The 20894-nt window shown below is 36.0% G+C and overlaps 3 protein-coding genes across 3 annotated transcripts; 1 reads left to right on the top strand and 2 right to left on the bottom strand.

Annotated features, from left to right (window-relative positions):
- The first annotated feature begins 11040 nt into the window (after nt 1-11040).
- LOC110801445 (IAA-amino acid hydrolase ILR1-like 3) lies at nt 11041-13698 on the top strand. Its single transcript, XM_022006811.2, is given in 6 exon segments — nt 11041-11382; nt 11926-12051; nt 12167-12311; nt 12314-12480; nt 12735-12863; nt 13318-13698. Coding segments are annotated over 6 exon segments (1290 nt in total).
- Nucleotides 13699-14824: 1126 nt separating this feature from the next.
- Nucleotides 14825-18110, bottom strand: LOC110801418 (pentatricopeptide repeat-containing protein At3g04760, chloroplastic-like). Its single transcript, XM_022006783.2, has 5 exons — nt 17511-18110; nt 17252-17315; nt 15150-15217; nt 14967-15039; nt 14825-14886 (listed from the first exon to the last, which is right to left on the bottom strand). The coding sequence occupies exons 1-5, from the start codon at nt 18108-18110 to the stop codon at nt 14825-14827; spliced, it is 867 nt and encodes a 288-aa protein (XP_021862475.2).
- A 10-nt stretch (nt 18111-18120) lies between these two features.
- On the bottom strand, nt 18121-19663 carry LOC110801419 (pentatricopeptide repeat-containing protein At1g09900-like). Its single transcript, XM_022006784.2, has 2 exons — nt 19113-19663; nt 18121-18871 (listed from the first exon to the last, which is right to left on the bottom strand). The coding sequence occupies exons 1-2, from the start codon at nt 19661-19663 to the stop codon at nt 18121-18123; spliced, it is 1302 nt and encodes a 433-aa protein (XP_021862476.2).
- Nucleotides 19664-20894: the final 1231 nt, after the last annotated feature.

The raw sequence follows: 20894 nt of genomic DNA on the forward strand, positions 1-20894 counted from the left end.
ACGTAGCTTATTAATCAAAAATAACAATTCAGGTTGTCCTTTGGTCTATATCTAAGAGGAAGAGTCAAAAAGAGAATGTCACAATTAGTGGAAATATGATGGGATTAGATGAGTATATTCTACTAAACAGGTGTAAAAGTCATCTACAGATTAAATTAATCAAAGAATAACCAATACGGAGTATTCATCAAGTATAATTCATGAATATTTGACTACTTTACACTAAACAGATTCAATCACTCCAGTTAGTTGTCTAACAATTGGTCATCCTCGAATAAAATGTTGACAAAGTAGGGCTCGATTTATTTTGAAGTATCATTTGACATACACTTTTTTTTATTTTTTATTTTTTTGTTTTAAGTTTGTATTCATGTTTTTACATAACTTTGCCAAAATATATACTTCGTATATCTCTTTTCTTCTTAAAAAAGCCGAAACACCCATCTTGTTCATCTTGTTTTTGCGTAATTTTTGTTTCCAGTTTTGCCCCTCCCCTTTAATAAATAAATAATTAAACACATTAAAATTAAATACGGAGTACTCTAGAACATGAGCATTTCTCATTCTCTTTCATATCACCTCCTCATTCTCTCACTTACCTTCATCTCAAAACCAATTATTGCCCGTGGCAAGTAAACTCAACAAGATAATTATGATTCATTACTCAACTTTCAAAATGTTCTACATTAAGCTTTATTCCTTTCCTATTGTGTTCATTGATTAGAGTTTGGATTCGTGTTTGGGGTTTAATTTCATTTTTTGAGGTAAGTTAAATAATCAGAGGTCTTGTTAGAATCAGCCTTTTAGGTGATTCTTGAACTATGATTGTCTACAGACAATCACTGAATTGAGAAACAGAAAGAAGAAAGAGAGAAAGAAAGAAAGAATTTGATGAAATAAAATCGTGATTCTCATTGAATGAATGATTATTACAGCATGATTCAGTATATATACAGCAGTAGTAATACGTGTTCAAGCCAATGAGAAGGCAGCATTCTGACACATCAGAATGAATACAATCTAACAGCTTTAATACAAGTCTAACAGAATGCTAACTGAATCCTAGAATTAAGGGAGGCAGTTAGGCTGGATTCTTCTAGAAGACTTGAGCAGGTGTAGCTGATGTTGTAAGGGTATTGATGCGTGCTGCACTGCTTGCTGCATGATGTAAACAAGACAATAGAAGATTAGCTGTAGTGTAAGGAGTGTGATCACCAACACCCCCCCCCCCCCCCCCCCTCAAACTTGGGATGGGAGAAACATGTATCATGCCAAGTTTGGATGAAAGTGTTCTGTGTTGAGGACTAGGTAGGATCTTAGTAAAGATATCAGCTAACTGATGCTGTGTTGGGAGATAACTTAGTTGTAGGAGACCTTCAAGAACCTTATCTCTTGTAAAGTGGCAATCAACTTCAATATGTTTAGTGCGTTCATGAAAGATGGGGTTCTTGGCAATGTGCAAAGCAGATTGATTGTCACAATTGAGCTGAACAGGTTGGAGGTCAGTAACACCTAACTCTTCTAAGAGCCTAACAATCCAAGAAACTTCACCAGCAGCTTGTGACATAGCTCGATATTCAGCCTCAGATGAACTTTTGGAAATGGTGGATTGTTTCTTTGATTTCCAGCTAATAGGAGAATTCCCTAGTAAAAGAATATAGCCAGTAACAGACCTTCTTGTTGTGGGACAAGCAACCCAATCAGAGTCTGAAAAAGCTTGTAAAGTAAGCTTGTCAGTAGCTCTTAAAAGAATACCTTGACCAGCTGTATGATTAACATATCTCAGAGTGTGAGAGAGAGCATTAACATGTGGAATTCTGGGTGAATGCATGAATTGGCTCAATGACTGAACAGCAAAAGCCAAATCTGGTCTAGTGTGAGTGAGAAAGTTAAGCTTGCCAACAAGACATCTATAGAGTTCTGGATTGTCATAAAGATCACCATCAGTAGAAAGCTTAAGATTCAAGGGAAATGGAGTGACTGCTGGTTTGGTAATGTCAAGCTTACAATCTTGTAACAACTCCTTAGTATACTTCCTTTGAGTGAGAATATAGCCATCTGATGTGTGACAAACCTCAATACCAAGAAAGTAGTTGAGAAGCCCTAAATCCTTGATGCTAAAAGTCTGGTGTAGGTGTCTTTTTAACTCAGTAATGGTGTCCTCATTAGAACCTGTGATGATGATATCATCAACATAAACTGCCACCACTGTGATGTCTGTAGAATCATGCTTGATGAAGAGAGAATAGTCATTCTTTGACTGTTTGAAACCTTGAGTGGTAAGTTCATTTAAAAGTCTGGAAAACCATTGTCTGGATGCCTGTTTAAGACCATAAAGAGATTTGGTGAGCTTGCATACATGACCATCAGGAGCAGTAACACCTTCAGGGACCTTCATGTAAACTTCTTCTTCAAGAGTGCCATGTAGAAATGCATTATTGATGTCTAGCTGGAATAATTTCCAATGCTTACTGGCAGCAAGAGATATTAAGCATCTGATTGTGGACATTTTAACCACAGGAGAAAATGTTTCATGATAATCAATCCCAAACTTTTGAGTGAAACCCTTTGCAACCAACCTTGCCTTATATCTTTCAAGTGAACCATCAACATTTTTCTTGATTCTGTAAACCCATTTGCAGCCTATGGCTTTCTTGCCTTTGGGAAGAAGAACAAAATCCCAAGTGTGATTGTTGTTAAGGGCAGTAATCTCCTTTTCCATGGCTGTAACCCAATTTGTATATGCAGCAGCTTCTGAATAAGAAGTAGGTTCAATAAGATCCATATGTGCAGCAATGAACACTTTGTGCTTAGCAGGCAAGCTGTCATAAGCCACAATATTACACCAGTGTCTGGTAGCTGAAGGACAAACATAATCCTTGAGATGAGATGGTGGTTTAGTTTGTCTAGTGGATTTTCTAGGAGGGAGAATTGGAAATTCCAAGGATTGATTTGGTGGGGAAGAAGGAAAAACAGTAGAAGATATGAGATTAGGAGGAGGAGATGGAGAAGGAGAATGTATAGAATTTGGATGAGAGGATTGGAAAGAAGTAGGTGAGAGAGGGGGAGAGATTGTGTCAGGAGTGGCTATAGAATCAGAAGAGTGAAAAGGTGGATTTGAATCAAAAACAGGAAGGGTGGACAAGTCAGTGAATTCTGTAGCCACTGGTAGGAAGAATTGATTCTTATAGGTGGTGGTTGGTGTTGGTGAAAAGTGGAATGGAAAATGTTTCTCATGAAAAACAATGTCTCTAGATGTAACAATCTTATTTGTGGCTAGATTAAGAACTTTGTATGCTTTTTGATCTGATGGATATCCTATAAAAACACAGGGATCTGCTCTAGGATTGAATTTATTCCTGTTGATCTTGGGTGTTGTGATATAACAAAGACAGCCAAATACCCTGAGATGAGACAAATCAGGTTTGTTGTTAAAGAGTTTCTCAAAGGGTGTGCAGAAATTGATGCTTTTCAAGGGCATTCTATTGATGAGATATGTTGCAGTGAGAATGCACTCACTCCAGTATTTGTCAGGAAGTTGAGATTGAAATAACAAAGCTCTAGCTGTTTCAAGGAGATGCTTGTGTTTTCTCTCAACAACACCATTTTGTTGAGGGGTATAGCTGCAACTTTTCTGATGTAAAATCCCTTTAGAAAGAAATAAATCCTTCATTCCTCCTTCAATCAAATCAGGAGCATTATCTGATCTGATATGTTTAACTTGTAAAGCAAACTGAGTTTCAACATAATTTAGAAATTGATCCATAATTTTCAATGAGTCAGTTTTATTTCTCATAAGATGAGTCCATGTCATTCTGGTATAATCATCAACAATTGTTAAAAACTGATTACACCTAGAAGAATCTAAAGTGGAGTAAGGTCCCCATACATCAATATGTAGTAATTCAAAAGCCTTAGTGGTCTTAATACAACTGGTTGTGAAGGGAAACCTAGTTTGCTTTGCTAATGGACAAATCTGACAAAATGATTCTGCTAAGCAGCCTGGAACATCAACTCCATTTAGACTTTTTATTTTCCCAAATGACATGTGGCCCAATCTAAGGTGCCATAACTTGGCTTCTTGAACAGCAGCTGATCCAGCAGTTGTAAGTGCATAGTTATTGTGAGGCAAGATCTTGCGTGAAGCTAACAATTCATCATTTAATATGTACAGTCCTTTATTTGACCTACCAAGCAGAATAAGCTTGCTCTTGGAAAGTTCCTGAAGAAAACAATCATTATTTGTAAAAGAAACAGAACAGCCAGCATCATAACACAATTTGGACACAGAGATCAGATTAAAATGGAACTCTGGAACATGTAACACATTTCTGAGTGCAATGCCAGTACCTAGATGAATAATGCCTTTGTGTTTAACTGGCAATTCATTTCCATCAGGAATGGTTATGGTATGTTGATTATCTTTCACAGTTTCAAATGAATCAAATAATGACAAGTCAGAACACATATGATCACTGGCACCACTATCTAGAATCCATGTTCTTTTAAAATTAGCAGTCAAGCAAAAAATACCTTTGTGAGAGGTTGTTGCTAATCCAAGTGAGTGAGAGCTAGAATTCTCAGCTTGGTTAGCAACCTGATTGTTGTTCAAATATTGCATCAAATGACTGTATTGTTCCTCAGTGAAAGTAGCATGAACCACCCCTTGTTCTTTCTCAGTTTGTGTATCTTTGGTAGGAAATTCATCCAATGAAGCTGCTGTTGCTACTCTTTTTCCTTTTCCTTTGAAATCTTTAGGATATCCATGTAGCTTCCAGCACTTATCAATGGTGTGATTCTTCATCTTGCAGTGATCACAGAACAAATTGTTCCTTGTTGAATTTCTGTACTGATTTATATTTCCTGCAGCTTGATATCCAGTACCAGAATTGTATTGACTAGATTGAGGTATATACTGAGGTTTATAAGGTTTGTGATCAAATCTTCTGGCATTGAAAGCAGTTGATTCTGAATGTGGTTGATGCTTGAGATCATGCAGCTCTTTCTGTTGCTCTTCTTGAAGTAAAAGGCCATAGGCTTTTGATATTGTAGGCAAAGGATTCATCATTAGGATAGTGCTCTTTGGATGTTCATACCTTTGATTTAACTTCATCAAAAATTGAATGAGTCTCTGATTCTGTTGAGTTTTGAGAAGCTGTTGTGTCAATGTACAACTACAACCAGTACAAACACATGTAGGTAGAGGTTCAAGTGCATCAAGTTGGTCCCAAAACAGCTTGATCTTCGTAAAGAAGCTAGCAATTCCTTCATCTTCTCCTTGAGTCAACTCACTCAACTGTTGTTGAACAGAAAATAACTGTGGACCAGATTCTCTACAATATCTATCAGCCAGTTCTAGCCAAATTGCTCTTGCAGTCTTCAAGTACAAAACACTCCTTGCTATTTTGGGCTCAAGTGAGGCTAGCATCCAAGAAATCACCAAGTCATTGCATCTGCACCACAATCTGTAGTTTGGAGAATTTGCTGCAGGTTGATTGAGAGTGCCATCTATGAAGCACGGTTTATTCCTTGCTGAAAGAGCAATCATCATAGATCGTTTCCAGTCATTGAAAAATTGTCCTTCAAATTCAATGCTCACTAATTTTGTGGCATTCAAATCACTGTTGCTTAGATAGTAAGCAGAATTAGGATTTAGTGTTTGATCTTGCTGATCTGCAGGCATTGTGGTTGAATTCTAAATTTTCTGGAAACAAAATCAACTGTAAAATTCAGATTGATTATCAAACGAACAAATGTAGCAGGATCAACAGATCACCTGCTCTGATACCATGTTAGAATCAGCCTTTTAGGTGATTCTTGAACTATGATTGTCTACAGACAATCACTGAATTGAGAAACAGAAAGAAGAAAGAGAGAAAGAAAGAAAGAATTTGATGAAATAAAATTGTGATTCTCATTGAATGAATGATTCTTACAGCATGATTCAGTATATATATAGCAGTAGTAATACGTGTTGAAGCCAATGAGAAGGCAGCATTCTGACACATCAGAATGAATACAATCTAACAGCTTTAATACAAGTCTAACAGAATGCTAACTGAATCCTATAATTAAGGGAGGCAGTTAGGCTGGATTCTTCTAGAAGACTTGAGCAGGTGTAGCTGATGTTGTAAGGATATTGATGCGTGCTGCACTGCTTGCTGCATGATGTAAACAAGACAATAGAAGATTAGTTGTAGTGTAAGGAGTGTGATCACCAACAGGTCTATATTTCATACTTAATTTAAATCAGATTTTTACATGCATGTGTTTGTTTATTTGAAATTGGTCTCAAATATGGGTTTAAATTTATCTGATTGCAGGGGTGTAAATGAGAATATCGATTGAATCCTTTAAAAACCAATGATTTGAAGATGTTGAGGTATTGTTCTCTCTCTTAACATTTTCGTCGGTGCCCGATTCATCTAAATTGAGGATTTCAATTTATCCACCCGTAGTCAGGTTTATTTTCACTCCTATTTTCTTCATTTTTTCCAATGATTTGTAATAACGTTGGCTTAGAATCAGGGTTTGAATTTGTTGTGAATTTATCTTATTTTTGCAAAAAATACATGATTATACTTTTTTCCTGATTTTTCCCAATTTGGAATTTCCTTGAGTAGTTGATTCCCCCCAACCCCCTTTTAGCATCAATTGTTTAATTCCAATTTGAGTTTTCCTTGATAATTATTGTTCATAGTAATAGGCATAGCGTGCTTCTTCTGCTTGAGTATTTGATATCATAGTTGTATAGTTTATTGAACTAGACTTTACCAATTTCAATTTAATTAGGAAAAAAAATTCAAGGTATAGTTTATTGGAACTCAGAGATTATTGTTAAGAAAATTCTTATGACTATCTACACCAGATGTTGCAAATTTAATTAGCTCATTTACTATTTACCAAAAAAAAAAACAGAACTTTTAATAATGCTCACTTGTTTGTGTTATACTTTGCTTCATGACGTGTCATGATAATAACTGTACCTTATGGCCTAACCATTTGACGACGAAAAGTTCATTAGAGTTATTGGCCTCATTGAGTCTAACTTGAAGGTATAACACTATAACCCATGAATTTAGTACGTATTTCATATCCTTTTAGGCTTTTAGAATTTGACATGAATTATGTGACGTTTTGTGTTGTTTTGTGGGTTGAGTTTTAACATGGAGATGTTTATCTTCAGAAAATGATTATAGACAATGTTTATGTTATTCGATTGATGTGTTTCAGTATTCGCACTATGTTCTTTATTCTATCCGCTTTCAGTTCATGGTAAACAATTGTTATAGTGCATTTAGATGAGGATATTTGGTCGTATAGGGAGAGAAGGGAAAGACTCAACTGTATTTGGTTGTTTAGGGAGTGGTATATAGCACCATGTATCTCATTCTCTTTTTTTTCCTCTTGAAACTTCCAAACACGTCCTACGTTTCTGTAATTGCATAACTTGATTTTTCTTTCTCTGATATAAAATAGGACCAAAGGAGCTAAATTTTGGAGACTAACAATATCGAGAAGCTAGGAATCAAAACTCTCGATTGGAGAACGTATGTCTTAAGATCTTTAAAATCTCCAAGTTCGATCTTGATGCGTTCATTGACTCGAAATGTCATAGACTAGCCGAAAATGTTTGATCTTTATGGAATTTTATTTAATCATTTTGAAATGATTGTGGTATGATTTGAGATTATACTCTTAGCTAAAATCTAAGAAACTGTAATGTTTTTTAAATTTATATCCCTACATTTGTTCATGTACTTGTACGGTTGTACTTCTCGGTAGGAGGTAAAGCACTTAATAACATATCTGAAGTAATTTTAGAAGGCAACGGCCGACGAGCTACGTAAGAGTGTTAATACTATTTGTATATTAATTATTCTGCTTTTATACTGTCATCTAGGTCAGGTTTATGCAATGCAAGACCCGTAACCGACAATGGGCAAAAGAAATGATTTGTTTGCCGATAAATATACTTCGTATGTATAACTGGAAACACTACATGCAAAACTTAGCATGTCTGTTTTTCTTGTGTATTCCGTGTAGCTCCACTAAATCTTTATACCTATTAGTATAAGAATAGATGAATCAAGCTAAACGTGGCTAGCCATTTGATAGCATTACAAATTTACAAGCTATCCTCTTACTTATAAAGTAGTTCCTAGAATGCAAACTAATATGGTTATGATTTAAAAAACAACCATAAACAATAACCACGGGATGCACGTGCCTATCGCTAGTAATAGCAAAAGTGACTCAAAATATTCATTCTAGCGATCTGAGGAATTATTCTTTTAATTTTTTTTGAAGGTAATTATTCTTTTAATTTTGTGTTGGTCTTATTTGTATTTTTGCACAATTTTTAAATGCACACATTTAAACATTATGAAAATTTGAAACTATAAATCAAAACAAAACTATCACCCGCATGAGTTTTTTTCCTTATATTATATTTATCGATAATACTTCTATTTAACAAATACTCAAGGTCAAAATTTCTCTCTTTTCAATCGAAAATATTACAAATAAGACAAATAGAAAAGAACGGATATTAACTTAACAATTTAACCTCACTTCAACGTGACTTCCAACACTAAATAGTTTTGTCAATGGATTCGAATAAGACAGATTTCTCGTAAAATCACATATACAACAATATGTTTTATTATCGGCTACCAAATGGATGAATTGAATTATTAGAAGTAAATTTGTTAGGTTGGTTAGCTCATCAATGACATTGAAATATTGCTAACACCAACCACAAAATATGAGTTAAGGCCATTATTAGGGTCTAAGTTTTACACAAAAATCACCAATTGGAACCTCACTTTTTTTTGGGTCAATAATTGGGACCTAAGGTTAGATTTCTTGTAGTTTAACTCAAATTTAATTAAAGGTTGACTATTCAAACAAATAAAATAAATCAAAAATAAATTACAAGAGTCATGAGTTAATACTTAGTATTATTTGTCAATTTTTTGGGGAGTTTAATTGGGTTTATTTTGTTCGTCTTTAGATTTGAGTTAATGGGTACTTGTTAATTTTATGATTTTTTGTGAGATTAATGATTGGAATTGGTTAATTTTTTGATTTTGTATGATATTAATGCTGCTTAATTTTATTGTTTTTGTGTTGATTTTGATTTGTTATGCTTGTTTGAATTTTTTTATTTTTTTATTTTTTCTTTTATGTTTACTTTGCAATGTGTATACGTTCATCACATAAGGAGAACAGACTTTTTGCATGGTTTCTAAATAGATTGAAAGTAAAATGGCGTTCGACCATTGTTTCGAATGAGGATGATTTTTAAAGGGGTAACGTATAGTGGGAGGTATGATAGATTGATACATAGTACAAAGTATTTTTAGGTTGAGACTCGTATACTCCTTTTCATTTTTTTAAAAAAAAGGGTTAGACGGGGTTGGGTTATGCTAAATAGGCTTGACTCGACCTAACTGAATATGACTTGTTTTTTACCCAAACCGGTTTCATTTAAGTTTGGGCCCGACCCGCCCTGACACGACCATTTTATAGGTCTATGTTAAAACATTCAGGAGAACGTTTTGATTTTGTTGGGTTTCTATGTTAAATTAATAAATTATGTGTATATTAGAAATTAGTTACTTAACATTTTATGATCAAATTGTCGGTGAATCGTGAACTATAATGAAAAAACTCCATTAATAAAGGAAATAGAAATTAATGTGATGTTGATAATTTCGATGATGTCGATTCAAGAGGTTGAAATTGGACGAGTAAGAATAAAAAACAATTAAATAATTTTATACTTTTACAAAAATAAAATATTATTATATTTTTTAACTTAAGGACTTGACATTTCTTTAACCATCATAATTAAATTTGGGCATTAAAGTAAGATGAGTCCAATTATTAACAAAAATAAAAGTGAGTTCTCATTCCAAATCGGTGATTATTTGGGTTAACTCCAAAAAAATAGGGGCTTACTATTTACCGCCCCATATTACTCAAAGCCACCCCATTCATTTACCCATATACCCTCCTATATTTACCCTTCCTTTTCAACAATTACCATCCTCATTTACCTTTTACTTTCCCACCCCAATCTTGACCACCACCACCGGATATCACCGTCGTCGGAAACCACCGTCGGGAACCACCGCCGACTGTCACCGCCGGCTGCCACCGCCGGAAACCACCGCCGGAAAACTACTCCGGCCACTGTCTGCCAACACCGCCATCATCAATGGCCGATTCATCGCAAGAGGTAATTTTTTTTTTTGTTCGGAATTTTTTTAGGAACTTATGAATTTCTAGCTTGCACCATGGTACAGGCTTATGAATTTCTAGCTTGCACCATGGTATAGGCTTATGAATTTTAAGCTTGTACCATGGTGCAAGCTAGAAATTCATAAGCCTATACCATGGTTGGAGCTCAAAATTCATAAGACTCTATTTATTTTTTCCGATAACATTAAATCAAATGCAACAACAAATCAAAAACGTAAATAATATAGACTTATGAATTTCTAGCTTGCACCATGGTACATGCTTATGAATTTCTAGCTTGCACCAAGGTACGTACAAGCTTAAAATTCATAAGCCTATACCATGGTGCAAGCTAGAAATTCATGGTACAAGCTAGAAATTCATAAGCCTGTACCATGGTGCAAGCTAGAAATTCATAAGTTCCTAAAAAAATTCCGAACAAAAAAAAAAATTACCTCTTGCGATGAATCGCCCATTGATGATGGCGGTGTTGACAGACAATGGCCAGAGTAGTTTTCAGGCGGTGGCAGCCGGCGGTGGTTCCCGGCGGTGGTTTCCGGCGACGGTAATATCCGGTGGTGGTGGTCAAGATTGGGGTGGGAAAGTAAAAGGTAAATGAGGATGGTAATTGTTGAAAAGGGAGGGTAAATATAGGAGGGTATGTGGGTAAATGAATGGGGCGGCTTTGAGTAATATGGGGCGGCTTTTAGCGCTCCACAAAAAATATCCATGAACTTGACTTTCTGACCAGTGAGTAGTGACACTGTCTAGTGTCTACCTTGGATCACTACTATGTTTCCAATTTGGGCAATATTGGTAATCTGGTTTTCAACCATTGAAGCCATTTGTAGCTCTGGAAACAGCATCAATTTGGAAGAAAGCTACGCAAAAAAATTATTAGAAGATGCAAGGACAGAGAAAGATTGGTTGGTATCAATAAGGAGAAGAATCCATGAAAACCCAGAGCTGAGATTCCAAGAATACAACACAAGTGCTTTAATTAGGTCAGAACTTGACAAGCTTGGCGTTTCTTATGAATACCCTTTTGCTCAAACTGGCGTTATTGCAGTCATTGGGTCTGCTTCTTCACCTGTTGTGGCTCTCCGGGCAGATATGGATGCCCTTCCTATACAGGTATATTTTTTTAATCTTATTTCCATCTTCCCGATTCCCTGAGTTGTTGTTTCAATCAGAAAAGGGGGTAATTTTGTTCTTGCTGTGATTTTTATGTGGTTGTTCTTCGTCTTGTACATTCTTTTCTATTTCTTTTAATTAGGAAAGAAAACTAGGCGAAAACCCATCCTTTCGGATGAAAGACAGTGACTTCGAGTTCGAAGAAAAGAAACCGAAGAGTAGATAGAAACTAAGGTCTAACCTAAATGATTGACCAAGCAAAAATGTTAAATGGAAGCTGGAGTTGAGTGAATTTGTGTAGTTTATTTATGTTGATTTTGATTTGGTGCTTAATTATTTGGGGGATTTCATAGTTTTGTAAGTCCAAAGTTATGTTTCTGGTTTGGTATTAACTCTGTTATGAGGTATTGCAAATTGGCACCTAGCTTGATATATACAATTGTCCCATTTATCTATTGATAACATGAACCGAGTCTATATATATGATATATGGAATGGCGATGTATGTCGCTGTTATTCTGATCATTGTATGGATAAAAATAGGAACTTGTAAATTGGGAGCATAAGAGCAAAATTGATGGAAGAATGCATGGTTGTGGACATGATGCTCATACTACAATGCTCCTTGGTGCAGCTAAATTGCTGAATCAAAGGAAGGATCGCCTCAAGGTCCGTTCTGTTGCTTAGTAACTCCTGTGACTATGTTTTGTTTGGTAGAATATGTATGGGTTTGTCCTTTGAAATTTGAGTCCAGTACATATTTATGCATTTTGTGACACTGAAGGGAACTATGAGACTGCTATTCCAACCTGTTGAAGAAGGGGGTGCAGGTGCATCTCATATGGTACAAGAAGGTTCCCTTGGTGAATCCAAAGCAATTTTCGGAATGCACGTTGAATTCACGACACCCACAGGGAGCATATGTTCTGTTTCGGGCCTGCTTGTGCAGCAGTGTGCATCTTCAAAGTCAAAATTGAAGGACTAGGAGCTCATGCTGCGGAACCTCATAACAGTGTCAATCCAATAGTGTCAGCTTCATTCATTATTTTGGCACTGCAGCAACTCATTTCCAGAGAAGCAGATCCCTTTGCTAGCCATGTATTAATTCTTAAAACCTTTCTGAATTCTTTTTGTTTGTTCAGATACTTGTGTCTGAGTTGAAGCACGAGTATGTGTCCAAGTGTTATGATGGCTTGGCTATTTAATGGAAGTGTCCATATTCATATAAGAGTGTCGGGGATTTGACATAGGATCTTGAAGTAAATAAGAGTCTGGGTAACCTAACATAAGAGATGCATGTGTTAGTAAATTTGTGTAAATCAAAGGCTAATAACTAGTTACTTCTTCTGAAGGTACTGTCTGTTACATATGTGAAAGGTGGTACTGCTTTGAACATAATTCCTCAGACTGTGGAGTTTGGAGGGACACTTAGGAGTCTTACCACTGACGGCCTGCACTGGCTTCGACAGAGGCTAACAGAGGTATAATTTCTAAACGTCATGTTCATCTCAGCTTTCCAGTTTGCTGAAATTACTCTGTTGGTAATTGCACAACCCTGTTTTAACGTTTTTGTCCACCTTCATGTTGTCTGGTGAACTGTTTCAGAGAAATTCAATCTTTATGGTGTAGACATCATTTGAACTTCATAAGTTTTAGGTCAAACAAATGTATTATTAGCATTTTTCATGGCTTTATTTTATCTATATGCGTAGTGTGTTCAAAACTCAATGAGCGAATCATGGAAATGTCTTCTTGTTTCAAATCTAAGAAGAAGTGACAAAAACCTATGTGTATACCATACCATGTTAACTTCTTAAGAATTATACTCAAGTGAGAACTTTATTTACAGCAACTGGGTTTATTGAACACACTTGATCCATTCCATTGTAAATTTGTAGGCTTGTTTAAGAATGATGTATCTGATACTCCTTGAAGGTGGTCGAGCAAGGAGCAGCCTTACATAGAGGTCGAGCACATATTGACTTCGATGAAGAAAACAACCCTCCTTACCCTGCAACAATCAACGATGACACGTTGCATCATCATGTTGAGGCTATCGGTGGTGTTCTACTAGGTCGTAAGAATGTCCGGCCAGGGCAGAAAGTGATAGAAGGCGAAGATTTCTCCTTTTACCAAGAAAAGATACCGGGAAACATGATTGGGATAGGTATAAGAAATGAGGGAATTGGTGCAATACACTCCCCACATTCTCCTCACTTCTTCCTTGATGAGGATGTTCTTCCTATCGGAGCAGCTTTACACACCATTTTAGCAGAGACATATCTCAGTCAGCTCCCAAGTTCTGATATAGTTTAGAGCATGGACAATTCTCAGGTGCGCGTGCACTCAAACACACACACAACAAACACAACCCACATGAGGGAAACTAAACTAGTTTGTCAATTTACAAATCCTTGTTTTTGTGTATGTTAGCTAGACTATCTGACAAATGCTGTATTATAGATCTGCAACTGAAACTCAAGGTATGTACTTTCTACCTCCTTATAATATACTATCAATAAAAAAAGGCATATGTTTGATATCACTTAAATCACTTATTTTCTGTATACAGATACTGTTCATCTGAAAAAGAAAAAATAGTTTCTTTACGAAATTAGGTTCATGGGAAAAAAATCACTGAAAAATGCACGAGGTTCTACTCAGTTGATAATTTGATATGGAGACGTGAAATTCCTTTTCTTTCTTTTGTCTGACGAGAAAGCCATGACAAAATCATGCGTTGATCAACATTATTAATATTTCCAATTTTAACTTCATATATTTAGCCGTTTAATTATCATTACGATAAGGTGAGAGTGATTTATAAAGGGATATAAATTGTTCAAGGAGGCATGATCTTTCGGTTCCTTTATTGTCACGTTCAGTGAGCTAAAGCTTCTATCCATTAATCCATACAATCCATACAAATATAACGTTTGCATATTTGCATACATAATTCTTGAGAAAGACGATAAACCAGTAAACAACCATGACTCTACGAGCTCTCTCATTTTGATGACTCATATGTCCATCTAATGCCGGTGTCCTTGCCATCAGCCAATCCAATCTAAATACATAAGTACACAGCTAATGGCCAAATATGGATTTACCAAGTTGACGCCCATCCTTGTGGAGAACATGATTAAAAAATTCCAAGCTTCTTAACAATAGAGATCAACATGTAATTTCTCTCCTTAGTTTCTCCAGGGAGACATTCAAGTGGGTGTTCATCTAGACTTCTACCGATACTCCTATGATCCTATCTCTATTGCAGCTAAAAAAAATGATCAACTGTGGGATGCCTAAATTGGCAGGTAATTACAGTACAAGTAAATTAGACATTCTTTCCATCTATAAACATGATTTGTATCGTTCCACTAGTTCCATCATAACATTAACCATTGGCAAGTTCATATTTGGAATCTTATGAACACGCAACATGCTAAGTTTCTTGGAGATTAGCACTAGCTACATTCTTACACAGGTCATCATTAACGTTAATGTCTACAGCATATGAAATAAAGTGATTATGACATTGGATTGTACTTTCTCTGATTGGTAGCAAGGCAGACTCCACGCCTCACCAGCTAGGAAGACCAAGCTCTTTGAGCCAAATGACTCAAATCCATGACAAGCGCAAAGGACATCAAATTTGAACTGCTAAACATGCAAAATAGTCTTACTCAACAAATTAGGGACTAAGGGATTCTACTGAAAAGAAGCAACAAAGATACTAAGGAGCTTGACAGTTACCAGGAAGGAATTACACTTCTCTGTTGACTTTGTGTCTCCATAATTTTGAACTCCACAACTTTGCTACTGCTTATGTCACAACCTGAGGAAAATTAACCAACAGAAACAATCAAACAAACCAGATAGCTAGAAAAGCTCCATATTAGGGGGTAGGCCTGGTTATTGGTCAGGGTAGTCCAATGGGTATAAAGGTCGGGTCAATTTTAAAAGGTTCTTGACCCTTTATCTTTTTATTGGACAGGGCCCTTATAGGGTATTTGCTTATAGGGCTCTTATAGGGTATTGTTTATAAGCCCAATAACTTAAAACAAAAATAAAGGGTCAATAACGGGTAAAATAAAATACACGCTTTTTTTCCATAAAAAAAAATACACGCTTTTTTTTCTTTCTCTCTCCTCCCCATACCTGGTATATCAGGCTGTCAGCGTTCTCTCTCCTCATTCTCGCTGATCCATCGACCGATAATCAAATTATCCTTTTTTGACGAAATCGATCGAAAGCTCGTCGCATCTCCAATAATCAAACTCAGAATCACCACTTTTAAGGTAAATTTCCCTCAAAATTTGCATAATCCATATTCAATTTCTGATGAAGAAGCTGGTGAATTGGAGACTTTAGCTAAGGAACAAGACTCATACAAGTCCTGAATGGAATACTTCTATTATTCAGTGAATTATACTTTGTTGAATGGAATACTTCGTGTTATTATTTGTATTTGTAATAAGGGAGTTAAATCCTGTTTAACTTTTCTATTGGGGTTTTACTTTGCTTAGAAATTTTGTGACCTGTCAGAGATGTATACTGGCATACTGCTGTGTTGTATCATTGGATCGCTGCTTGTTGATACAGTTTAACATTATTTTCTGTTGATACTTGATATTGCTTGTTGATATAGTTGAACATCCTGTATTCACTTATTTTTTCAATTATTTGTTATTAGGTGTTGTCAACACATTTAGAAACTATATATGCCAAATAATAATAATTGGTTAGTATATTATTGTCAGGAAATGTTTTCCATATTACATACGGCTTGAAGAATGATTTTTTTCTATTTCGTTCATAAAATTTTTGTATATAGATTTGGCAGATTTGGCTATGGCCCTGATCCGCTATCGACCCTATAAGCTTTTGGCTATGACCCTGACCCGCCCCTGACCCTTATGACCCTGACCCGACCCTGACCCGCATGTATTTTTCTATGACCCGCAAATGACCCGACCCGCCAGTGACCCGCCCCGACCCGCCCAATAACCAGGCCTATTGGGGGGTTATCATGCTTATATCAGTATACTTGCATCATATACATATATGCTACATAGATTATTGTTTCCTTAAGGGGTTGCTTGGAATGAGGGTAAAGGGGGCAGAATGATTAAAGGAGAGTTATTTCTGGCCATTTTAAATGTTTGGATTGAGAGAAAAAAATAAGGGAGTAACCTATTCCCCTTATTTAGAGGGTTAATAATTTCCCTAACCCCCATAGAGTAACAATTTCCAGAGTAATAATTCTCTTTCATCTCAATCATTTTCTCTCTCCACCGTCAACGACTTGCCTCCTGCCATCATCTTCACCACTTCCTCCGCGTCATCTACAAATCCGTTGTCATATCAACCACGCTGTCGCCGTCAAAATAACCTCCTTCACCACCGCCAATTTGCCGCCGCAGTCAATTTAACATTCATCATAACCGCCCATTTGTCGCTGCCGTCAATTGATGATCATCAAAGACACTTTCTTATGCCCTCAAAGTAGTAAATTATGAAGTTGAATGGTCAATTTACAATTTCCATCATCACCTACGTATCTCCCTTCTTCCTTCATTCAGTTTAAGTTTTGTAGATCTACAAAATTTTGAGAGGAATTTGGCAAAATAATTGCTATCATTGATATTAGCATGGAATTTCGTGCATGTTGATGTGAGTAACATCCAAAAGCCCTAAATTTTGTGGTGGTCGTCGTCGTGGTCGCCGCCGTGAATGGTGGTTCTTAATATTGACAACCATTATTGAAGATAAAGATTTTGACAGTGAGCCTTTTTATATATTGTTATGTGAGTAAAGGTTACTCATGTACCAAACTTTTACAAATGAACAATTACCCTCTAAATAATACCCTCAGAATCATCCACTCCCTCAATTATCTCCCCTCTAAACTTTCCTTCCAATCCAGGCGACCCCTAAAGAGTAAAAAACAGAGACAAAATTAGTTCACATGTAAACTGATAAATGCATGACGGTACTCCTGATTACCTGCTAACACTATGTTCCTTTGGAGAGCGAGCAGTGTCAATGGAGAAGGATGAGACCACTCAGCATAATACTACTATATCAAGTTGCATCTCTCTTATACAGTTTTACAGTTATGACACTACATACTCAGGGAGATTTTTGGCCTGAAAATAATTCTTCTGCTCATCGTCTGAGAATACATGCTTGAGAATCACATATGACATATCATCAGGCTCACAACCATTTATTCGCATATCCTTTAGTAACAAAAAAACATCCCTAAACATCCTTTTTTGAAGCATTGCCTTCAATATCATATTGTACATGTCAACTGATGGCTTGCATCCATCAGCATGCATCCAGTTGCAAAGCTCAAGGGCAACGCGTATATTCCCATCTTTACATATGGCACTAATCAAGGATCTATAAGTGACTGCGCCAGGTTCCAATCCCTGGGAGTACAAATCGTTAAATAACTCCTTGGCCACAGCATATTCTTTAGCACTCAAGGCTGTTTTTATGAGAATATTATATGTAGTTGTATCAGGGAATGTTCTAGAATGTTTAAATTGTCTAAGAACTCTACAAGCTGTCCTAAGCAAGTGGTTCTTGCATAGACCATCAATGACTGCATTATAAGTCACAACGTTCGGAGTAGGACCAGCATGCATCATCTTCTCCAACAACTTAAAGCACTCGAAGATATTTCCAACTCCACAGAAATAATGAATCAAACAAGACATGCTTACAACATTAAGCTCTATTTTTTTTATCTTCCATGCAATCCAGAAGCTTCTGAATGATATAAGAGTTCCCTTGTTTGCATGCTCCAGACAAAATTGTGTTAAAAGAAACTATATCTGGACCATCTGCGGCAAAGTTTAACTTATCTAGAAACCTAAACGCGTCATCAAGATTGCCTTCAGAGAAAATTCCTTTCAGAATAGTGTTGTATGAAATGGTGTTTGGCGTGAAACCTTTACTAGTCTTACTCTTAATCACAGATAATGCTTCTATATATCCACTGTCTAAGCATAATGAGTGCAGATACGTGTTATAAACAGCCATATCTACATTGTACCCCCGTGAAATAACATCAAGCAAAAAATTACTAGCATTCCTTAGCTTTCCTTTCTTCAACATGCCAGCAGCCAACGCAGTTATAGTGAATGAATCGGGAGATAAGCCCCTCTGATCCATCAGAGACATCAGCTCACTAATTTCAACTGCCATGTCCTGATGAGAGAGCTCACGAAGAATGATGTTACATGTCACCAAATCTGGGTAGCATTTTTGTTTCTCCATATTTGCAAGAATGACAAACACCTCCTGAATCCTTCCATCATCGCATAAATACTTAATTAAGACAGTGTATGTTATTAGATTTGGTTTACACCCAACAATTTTCATTTCCCTTAATACCTGGAAAACTCCATTCCATATTTTCTCCTCACTCAGCCCATACACTAACGCAGTGTATGTGCACACATTATGTACAAACCCTCTCTTATTCAAAGAACACAACAAAGACAATGCAATAGAACTCCGGTTACATTTACATAAACCCCACAAAATTGGATTATATACAAGTGGAGTGCAAAAGTGATCTTTACATAGTAAACCACTCAAAACTCTATAAGCCTCGTGTATCTTGCCCACTTTACAAAGCTTCAAAAGCAACATACTCAACGACAGTTGCGTTTGCGAATAGTTCAATTCTAGCATTAATTAACTCTATAACATACCTCGAACCAGATAAATGCTCCACTCTCAATAATCTTTTCAATAACTGTGACAAAGAAGAGAAGGATGGTGCATACCCACTTCTAAGCATCTCCTCAGTGACAACCAACGCATCCAACAAACAATTCATCAGAAGCATTCCATTAAATAGGCCAACATATGTTAATGCATTTGGGCACAACCCAAATTCCTTCATATGGAAACAGACTCGACCCAATTCATCAAAAACCACGTTTCGAGACTTCAAATAGCTATAAATTAAAGCATTATAATCATACACCGACGGTTTCCCCCCTGCATACCCAAATGAATTGAGAGTCTCTAGTGCCTTTTGAACACAACCCATCTTTGCATAATCTCTCATTTCTCTATGTGCAACAGAATAATCACAATAATGACTAGAACTAGGGCCATCACAATTGCTATCATCACTCGTATCAGAAGTTTGAAGAACACATGAAACTGAATGATTTACATAATAATGGTGAAAAAGAGCCAGCCTTTTGGGGAGCTTGCGTAAAAGGGGTAATGTATAAGTTGCACAACAACGCATAGCAGACAAAATTATGCGTATGATTGAGACAAAACAGCCAAAAACCCAGAAACAAAAGTGATCTTAACATGTATATGAAACTTGAGATTAACTTAAAACTAGTTGGAGAAATCAAAATTGGTGGAGATTAAGTAATCAAACCTGGAAGATAAAGAGCCAAGTTGTGATTATAGGATTCCATTGGAGTTTTACCTTGACAATTTATGGTGACATTAGAGGGTTTTGTGAAGAAGAAAAAGGATGGAGAGAGTGTTAAACCCAAATTTGATGGTGCAGGCGTGTGCTCTAGGCGCACCGGGAATAAAACGACATAAAAAACACGTAAAACGAGTGTGTTTCATTAAATCCCGGGAACAAAAGAACATTTTCCTTTCCCTTGAACAAAAGAACATTAAAGGCTCTGTTCTTTTCAGCTCTGTTTTTCGCGTTTTTTATTCGATTTGCTTTCTTCTTGCGATATATATTCTTCTAGATTTTATGTTTTGAACTCAAATTGTGAAGAGGAGAGAGAAAGTATGAACTAGGTTTTCTAAAATGGTTCTTAGAGAGAGAAAGTAGTGAAAATTCCCAAAAATTCGTTGATTTTTCTGCTTCAACATCAAATTAAACCGATTTTTCTTCTTCATATCTGAATTCTGCAGCTGATAATCAGATTTTGGGAGGTAATTTTTCAATTTTGTAATAATAAATTCTATGTTTTGATGATTTTGATTTTGTAATAATCGTGTGTTTGATGATTTTGATGATTTTGATGATTTTGTTTTTGTAATAATTGAGTTTTGATGATTTTGATGATTTTAATGAATCAAATTATGTAACAACACGCTGATTTCGTTGAAATCGTTGATTTTGAAGATTTTGATTATGTAATTACGATTTTTTTTCCAGAAAAGAACAGCTTTACGTATTAAAAGAACATATGCTCGTATTAAAAGAACAGTTTCTTTATGCTCGTATTAAAAGAACAGTTTCTTTATGCTCGTATTAAAAGAACAGTTTCATCATAGTAGAAAAATAGACCATTTGCGTTTCATAATTTTTCTTTCATTCTATTGTGTTCTTCTTTTTTTATTATTTTCAATTTCATTTGCGTTTCATAACTTGTTCTTTTTATTTTATTGTGTTATTTTTCTTATTACTTTTTATTTATCCTTTGTTCTTTTGATTGCGTTCTTTTTCTTGGTTTTATACATGTTAACCTATTATTTTTTCACATATTATGAATAATGTG

The sequence above is a fragment of the Spinacia oleracea genome, chromosome 4 (genome assembly GCF_020520425.1).
Source record: "Spinacia oleracea cultivar Varoflay chromosome 4, BTI_SOV_V1, whole genome shotgun sequence".
Taxonomy (NCBI): Eukaryota; Viridiplantae; Streptophyta; class Magnoliopsida; order Caryophyllales; family Amaranthaceae; genus Spinacia; species Spinacia oleracea.